The 8,715-nt window shown below is 37.6% G+C and overlaps 1 protein-coding gene and 1 non-coding gene across 2 annotated transcripts in view; one reads left to right on the top strand and one right to left on the bottom strand.

The window, feature by feature from the left end:
* Positions 1-6,481, top strand: part of klf3 (Kruppel-like factor 3 (basic)) — a 26,109-nt gene extending 19,628 nt beyond the window's left edge. The window contains exons 6-7 of the mRNA XM_036583737.1: positions 117-268; positions 1,193-6,481. Coding sequence (XP_036439630.1) covers positions 117-268; positions 1,193-1,374 — 334 coding nt within the window. The 3' untranslated portion in view covers positions 1,375-6,481. The remainder of the gene's footprint in view (positions 1-116; positions 269-1,192) is intronic.
* Positions 6,482-8,063: 1,582 nt separating this feature from the next.
* trnap-agg lies at positions 8,064-8,135 on the bottom strand. The gene has a single exon. It is a non-coding gene; the product is annotated as a tRNA-Pro (tRNA).
* Positions 8,136-8,715: the final 580 nt, after the last annotated feature.

The following is an 8,715-nucleotide window of genomic DNA, read 5'->3' as shown; positions in this document are numbered from 1 at the left end:
TGAATTGCGTACATGTACAAACAAAAATACCACAACACTGCAGGATGAGGTGTTTGCTAGAACTTCTACCAGAATTCTTGAACAAACTTTCATTGATTGTTCTCTCTCTTTCACAGGGGGAACACGCACTCTGTGATCGTACACACGCGTAAGTTGGAGTCTCCAGACCCTCTGAAGAAGCGTCGCATTCATCGCTGTGATTTTGGAGGCTGCAATAAAGTCTACACCAAGAGTTCACACCTCAAGGCCCACAGACGCACACACACAGGTACACACCAACACTCAGATAAGCACCCAAACACCTACACATATATACTAACAGTCAGAGAGCAGCCTTAATCTATTAAATTTTACAGTCAAAACAACCAGTAAATACATTTTTAAGAGGTATTTCTAAAGGGAATAGATAGAGGATACTCCACCTTCATGAGGAAGAAGAAAGTAAAAGGAAAACATGAAATGAAAAAAAACAGGCATTTTAAAATTGGAGTTCAATAAATGATTAAAAGCTACAGAGAAAATGAGACACCTACGCTCAGAAAGATGGTTCTTCAAAGGTTCTTCAAAATGGTTCAACATACAACCATGAACGCTCAAAGAATTCTTCACATGATTAACCCCTTAAATGGCCAGGGCCCAAAGGCAGGTCCAAAGTTTTATTACACACTTCTATGACCTAAGAATAGCTGAGCCAGTTTGCATTGAAGTCCCTGTAGTTACTGAATAATATTCCTTAGTATATAATATTCCTGGGATTTTAAGGGGTTAAAGGGTTCTTTGCACCATAAAATGGTTCTTAAAATTGATGGAGAATGTGCAAACAAAGAAGCTACTGGTGTTCTCAGAGCAATGAACTGACCACCCCAGTGTTCAGACCTCAACATCACTGAATGTGTTTACACGAATCGTAAGGAGCAGAAAGTTCAACCAACTTCTAAGACTAAACTTTGAGAAAAAATATCCCTGCAGATTTATTTGAAAACTGGAAGTGAGTCTCCTGAAAAGAGTAGAAGTTGAGTGGACACGCTAAATATTGAGAAATTAGATCCTGTATTTAGTTGTGGTAATTTTCTTGTTGAACGTAACGGCTGAAATGGAGAAACTAAAGGGTGGTCTCTACATAGTTCTGCACTGTTTTGCTACTATAAACGTGCATCTCACATTTCCTTCCTTTGCGTTCATGTGTTTTTAGGAGAGAAGCCATACAGGTGTATGTGGGAGGGCTGCACATGGAAGTTTGCGCGCTCCGATGAGCTGACACGTCATTTCCGGAAGCACACGGGTGTGAAACCGTTCCAGTGTCCAGACTGCGAGCGCAGTTTTTCACGCTCAGATCACCTCGCGCTGCACAAGAAGCGCCACCTGTTGGTCTGACATGGAGCGGCAAAGCAAAATGTAGCTGTCACAGGACAGCAGTTGGACCGCACTGTCAACAGCATGCAGGTGGATGAGATGTAGATAAAAGGGGCAAAGTGGAAGATCCCCATTACCGCCCACTGTCCCACCACCATGGATAGGACATGAACTGTTTGCATTGGAGAAAAGAAAACGTCTATTGGTTTAAATGGATCTCGCATCTAAATACCGTTCTTATTTGAAGCCTGAGAGCCACCTTATGGAACTGTTTATATTTCTTTTTCTCTTTCTTTTCATTGTCACTCGCTCTCTCATATACACACATGCTCACACACACAGACATACAGCACACACACGCAAGGCCTGGCGTCAGGGGGTCATTTACTGGGGCAATGCCCTACTAACCATTCATCTTGGCCTACTAAACCCACTAGCTTTTACAGCGTAGGTGGCAAAAAGCAAAGTAAAACTAAACTTTGTGCGCACCAAATATAAAAAGCTGCATCAATTAACATAGTCATTACTTTGTATTGGCTGTATAATAGGCATGCACTATGTGTGGACAGATTTGTTTGATTTACTGTAAATGTGGCTCAACTTTATATCACCTCCATAAATTTTTCTTGTGCCGAGTGCAGTGGTGGTGGTATGATTGGACCTAGCGGGCGTAGGCCCACCCACATTTGTCACTGGCCCCACAGAACGATCTCTCAAGTAGACTTTCAATATGAATATCTTATTAAAACATAAATCAAAACCACAAATAAAGAAGGAAAAAATCCGTTTTTGACCATTACCAGTCAAAACTCCACTGTAACCAATATCCATAGCAGTGAAGTGTTTGCTAAGCTTTTTAACTTTAGAATTGGCCAAAAGCTCCTCATAGGGCCACCACCCCTGCATATGGACTTAAGGTACATGACTTCTTCGAAGAAAACGGTCACAAAAAGTAACTAAGCAGCTAAGTAACTAAGTAACTAATTTAATGTTACATTACATAAATACAATAACTGTAAACCCTGAACATGGCACACTGCATCCAAAAGCATAAATGGCAAACTAGTAGATCAAAATCATAAGCAGATGGACATTATTGCTTCATGGCCAACAATTCCTTGACACACAGGCGAGTGGACAGCTGTCCGGCTAACATGATAGGGAAGGAGATACTCAGATGTGGGTAAAAATGCATTAGTTTATTACTTTGACTTGTCAAGCTGTTATATGCCTGTAATCTGGATTTGGCTACTGTAAACAAGCAAATTAGCTTATTTAAAGAAACACATGTGATTCGCTGGGTTCAGCAGTCTGTCCCACATGCACTAAAACAAACCACCCTTCAAGGTCCATTGTTGACGTCATCAGAGTGTGGACTTCACAAGGCTTTGGGTGTCATTTGAGACTGGGCTTTAGTCCTGGCGCCGGGCCTGACACACACCCCTAAACTCTCCTACTCTTTCTTCCAGTCATTCTTTGTCGCCCTCTGCTGGCCAAAGGGTGTAGTGCACTCTACAAAAACTCCTACATGCACACACACGCCCAGGGTCAATCCTGAATAATGTGAATTTCTCTGTTTTTTTTTTTGCTTGTTTGTTTTTCATAAATATTAGTCAGGAAAACCATGTAAGTCCGTCATTTTGTAACCGTCATGTGTATTATGTATTCAGCCTCATCAGGACTAGATTTAATCAGTGTGTTTTATGCTTACAACTATTAATTTTGTAGATCATTTGGGTTACTGCAACATATTTTAAGCGGCAAGTCTGAAGCATCAGACCGGTTGCTTTATTAGTCTAAGAACGGGCAGAGTTTGGTTTAAGTTCATATCTGCAGTGCTTTGAGCCTCAACACCAGATGCTCATGCTGTTCCACTGAGGCTTGTCCGTGATTTTTGATCCGAGTAATATGTAAGTACTGTGTACTGTACCGTATCTATGCAACTCTGTATTTGCACATCAGTCGCAGTTTCATGCAAACCCAGGTGTGGATAGAGTGACAGTTGGGTGTCATGTGGACTAGGAATACTCCGGTTGTTTCGACCTAAAGTCTGTCTGCTACCTCTGTAGAACATGATCGATTACCACTGGTAATGATTCGGATACCAAACTCGGAAGAACAGAAAAGAACCAAAAAAGGACTCCCAAACCACGCCCATAGTACAAGTCAATGGGCAGTTGCTTTAGCTTCTCTCATAAGCTTATTTTGATTTATCACAATGAACAACTGATGGATATTAGGTTGAAATATGATGGAGTGTTCCTCTAAAATAGTGGTCCCAAGATGAAGACCATATGTATTGGCCGCTAAGCGCCAAAGTTGTTCAAACATCCAGTAGCAATATCCTGCAGATTAGCCTACACAGCTGCTCAAACAGTTAACAGTTAGCTGCTATGACGTAGCATATAGACCGAGGGAAAAGTGGCTTTATTTAATTGAGATTTGTTATAGTGGTAGATTTGAATAGTTGTCAATATTACGAATTATAATGATGCATGAACGCTGGGTTGTTGAGGGCTAGCATGCCTCCCTTTGATGGAAGCTTTGGGGGGGCAGTATGAATTTTTTTTTTCAAGTTTGTATTTACTGCTAAATGTGAACCATTTAAAAGGGGCATTATGGTAATGGAACAAGTTCGTCTTGGTTATGGGTAATGTAGTTTTTAGCCGTCACTTGCTTAAAGAGGATTTTCATCGATTTTTCTGTTGAAAAGTCTTTTCTGCATAATTAACATGTAAAATGTAAACGAAGTCATTCGGAGTGGTTTGATGAAGTCTGCCTCTGAATGCTGCATCACAGAAACTTATCACATACAATATCAGAGACATTTCTTCACAATAGTTTTGAGATAAACTTTTGGCCTAAAACTTGAAATCTATACATGGTGGAGGGGTAAATGCAGGGTGTTCTACGGCAAAATAGTCCCCAAAGAAAAACAGGTCTTCTGGTCATTAAATGGCTACGTTTGTGACCCCTGGTTCCTATCACCACCATTGTAAACAGCACAATCAGAGTCTGTTTCTCTGCAATGAACCATTTCACATCAAACCACTCTGAATGACTTTTTTCTACATCTGAAACCACTGAATTACTCAGAAATTGAGAAAAATCAGCGGGATTCCTCTTTAAGACACTTTGCGAGGCGTCCCGGGAGACATGGACAGGGATGCTGTTTTCTGCCTAAGCTTTGAAAAATCACTTTTCTGATGTGACTGTTGTATAGAGAGAGAACTGAAACGTGGAAATGTGCACTTTAACCTGATTTGATGGACACATATCCATTAGGATGTTGAATGCTTAAACCAGGGAGGTCAAGCCAGGCTCCTGGAAGGTCAGAGTCCAGCAGTGTTTAATGATTTCACTGCTAAAAAAGACCTGATTCAACTAATCTCTTCAAGAGGGTCAGATGTAGTAGTGTTCTAGAAGTAGTGAGGCCTTCTAGGACCCCAGTTCGGCCCCCCCAGGTTTAAAGGAATACTCTAGCATCTTTCAATCTAATCTCTATCTGCTGCATCTGTAATGTGCAGTGAGTTACCACAGACAGTAACTTCGATGCATGTTCCTGTGTTTAGAAAAGAACACAAAAACCAGTTATTCGAAACTTATTTATGACAGAGGTCAATGGGCAGCTGCTAAACTCGACGAATAAACATGTGAAATATGTAACAATTGAAAATGAACTTTAAAACTTCAGCTGTAATAGTATATGAGACGAGTGGAGAAGTCTTACCAAAGCTGTTCTTTAGACGTTTTATCCAACTTTCAAACACAAAGATGAGAAGAAGTCCCGGTAACTTTCCATAAGGTTGTGCTGCATTTACGTTAATCAGGCAGAGCCTGTGGAAACTCACACCACTACCCTGGTAACAAATAGTATCTGAAAGAATTCACAGCTTAATTTAAGTATTCATGAGTTTTGATATGCTAATTACATGTTTAGCATAAATGTTTACCAATGGAATTCAGCAACTGCCCACTGGCCTCTATTATAGGTGAATTTAGATTCATAATATTTTTATTATTTTTTGGTGCTACAAGGAAACATGTAGAAATTACTGTCTGTAGTAACTGATGGAATAAATACAGTTGTGTGCAAAAATTTGGGCACCCCTGGTCAAATTTTATGTTTTGTTGTAATAGTGATTATAAGGCACAATTATAACATATTGAGAAAAAAATTAAAGCATAGAATGCCTTGTGTGCAAAAGCACACTTTGTATTTTATGTTTTATTTTTCCAATATGTAAAACTCAGCAAAAAAGTAGAGATTGTGCAATAAAAGTTTCAGAAACTTGTCGTATTTAAGTTGGCTCCCTGTAGAGGATGTCTTAACTCACTGTCACTTAGAAAATCAACAAAACATGACATTTTAGCAGAATTATTTAAAACCTCTGCATACGACTGTAGGCGGATGTTAGGTTGAAATAGGTTGAATCATGCTGGAGTGTCCTAGTCAAGCTTTGGTGGCTGAATAAACATTGTCAACAACTCCTCACAGCACACGGGAAATCTGTAACAGATCAGTGCTGGTGCTTCTCGGTCCTTTTCATATCTTCTGCTCATTACTGTTGTATTTCTGTGCTCAGGCAAAGGATATCATTGATATCAAAGTTGTACTGAAGTACCTCTAAAGTGCCTTATGTGTAGGGGAAGATGGAGAAATGGGGAGAAACACAGAAAAGCAGAACTGGACAGAGGAATGAGAGCGATAGAAAAGAAGAATGAAAGACAGAAAGGATATAAAACATCTCCTTTTTTGTTCTGACTACAGCGTAGCTGTATGAGAACATTACGCAAACCTTCCCAGAGAAAAAAAACTACAGCGAAAATTGTAATATATATATTTTTACAGAGTGATACAATTAAAAGGGAAAATGAACATATTTTTATTAGGCACCCTGATCTCGATATAATTTTTTATTTTTTAATCTCAGCAAATATTATGCATTTCTATGAAGATGTGAATCTATATCTCGAATTCTATCTCTTTGAATTATATTTTCACTGTTTGTAAGGGAATCGTGTATTATGTCATTGTATTAAACTGTGAAATAAGATATATACTGTACAGACTAATATTGTATTATTATATATGAAATGTATCTTTAAATAAACGTTTATCTGTGCATTTTTGCATAAAAGTGATTTTGTGATTTTTTATATGTTTATTTTAGAGCTAAATGGAGCTAGTACAGGAAGATTACAAGCTATGAAACTAATGACTTTCAATGATGTTATGCAGAACATTCACTGAATGCTTTAAAATACCTCATTCAGGAAACACATAATAACCTGAGAATGCGATGTTGAACGTATTTATGCTTTTGGTTATACTAGGCCATTTTTAAAGAATATTTTTTCAGATATCAGACCTTTTTTTTACTTATGTTCTCAAAATTTTGACTCACATTCTCACATTTACTCACATTTTTGACTTATTATCTCAAAATAATTTGTTATTTTCTTACATTTTCGACTTAGTATCAAAATAATGATGATTTCTTATTTTTTTTTGGCTTAGTATCTCAAAATGATATCTTAATTTCTTGCATTTTGACTAAGTATCTCAAACTAATGGCTTATTTCCTTATATTTTTGACGTATTATCTCAAAATAATCTCATTTTCTTATATTTTTCACTTAGTATCTCAAAACAATGACTTATTTTCTCAAAATTTTAGCTTAGCATCAAAAGTAACAATTTATTTTTTGAAAAATCAGTACTTAGTATGTCAATAATGATTTATCTGCTCAAAAAATGACTTATCTCAAAATATGGCTTACTTTCTTGAAATTTAATCAACATAGTAAGTTGTTCTTTAGAGATAGAAAATCAAAATGTCAAGAAAGTAATGTATATTTCAAGATTCTTAATCAACATTTCAGGAAAATAAGTCATTGTTTAGAGACAATAAGTCAATATTTTTACATACTGCTGCCAGAAAAAAATGAATAATTTAAAAATTCTGAAATCTATAGAAATATATAAAGCGAATGGTGGGCAGTTCTTGCCCCTTTCTTCCTGATTCCGGAAGTCTTAAGAAAATTTTTAATTATGATTCTCCAACATATACTGCGTGAGTGGTTTACATTGACATTTTTTGCCAAATTTGACAAACTTAAACTGGGTTAGACACAATTTCAGGTTTGGATTGTATCAATTTTGCTTGCGTTGGACAAAAGGCTGGAAAAACCCAAATTTCCTCACAAGTTTGAATACATCAATATTAAATACATATATACATAAGTATTAAGTTCCAAACCATACAATTCACTATCCAGTCTTTATAATACATATATGGAGACTAAGCTGCAAGTACAGACCTTGTGATGTCACGAATATGTTTATATCTGCCTATTTAGCCTGTAGCAGTTGAGCACCAGGCTGAGTTAAGCTGAGGCACAACACAGATCAGCCAATCAGAACAGAGACCATTTACATGTGTGGATCTTAAAAATGGTGTTTGACTTGAAGAGATAAAGAGGGGCTGAAAATGGGTCATGTAAAAACCCATTTAGCCTCTTCTCAGTATATAAAACCACACAAATGTCATAAGTGGATCTCAGGAGGAAAGAAATACAAGAAACATGTGCTCTTTAATTGCATCATTAGCTACAGTACAGGAGTTAATCAGTGTTTTCTGTTCTGACTGGTGTTCATGTGCTCCATTAAGCTGCTGTTTGCAGACAGTAAAGAGGGTTTAAAAGAAGGGCTCGTCCGGGATTTGAACCCGGGACCTCTCGCACCCTAAGCGAGAATCATACCCCTAGACCAACGAGCCGGATAGACACGACGTCAGACAACACCCACCACGACACGGGAGTTCCGGTTACAGTGCAGAAGAGCGGCGGATTCATGGTTAAATGTGATCTGACTCTCAATTCCGGATTTATTCACAGTGTAACTGTATCTACTGTAAACTCTCAGCTCCTCCAGTCAGCGTTCAGAGAGACCAGCACAGCAGAGCCTACAGTCCTCTGAAGCCACACTGTCCGCGTAAATACAGTGTATAAAGAGCCTAAATATTGTATAAATTAGCTACAACGACATTTAATTTGTGTTTTTTCCTATTCATTCATTCATTCATTCATTCATTCACTGACTTAATGACTCACTGTATTTGAGTGTATTTAGTAAGTTCTTTTATAATATTATCTACCTTATTCTCTTTATTTACTTTAGTCTTTCAGCTGCTGTACAAAAAAGCACATTCCATACATATTATAGCTACTGTAAGTACTTGCTTTTTTAAAAAACGCATGAATCATACAGTTTCTCTGCCACTGTCTTCTTTATTTCATTTAAATCATAACGTACAATCAAGAACGAGAATAATATCACATACAAAAGAAAAAGAAAAA

Source organism: Colossoma macropomum, unplaced genomic scaffold (genome assembly GCF_904425465.1).
Source record: "Colossoma macropomum unplaced genomic scaffold, Colossoma_macropomum, whole genome shotgun sequence".
Taxonomy (NCBI): Eukaryota; Metazoa; Chordata; class Actinopteri; order Characiformes; family Serrasalmidae; genus Colossoma; species Colossoma macropomum.
The sequence above is the reverse complement of the archived record's forward strand: the minus strand, read 5'-3'. Positions and strand labels throughout refer to the sequence as shown.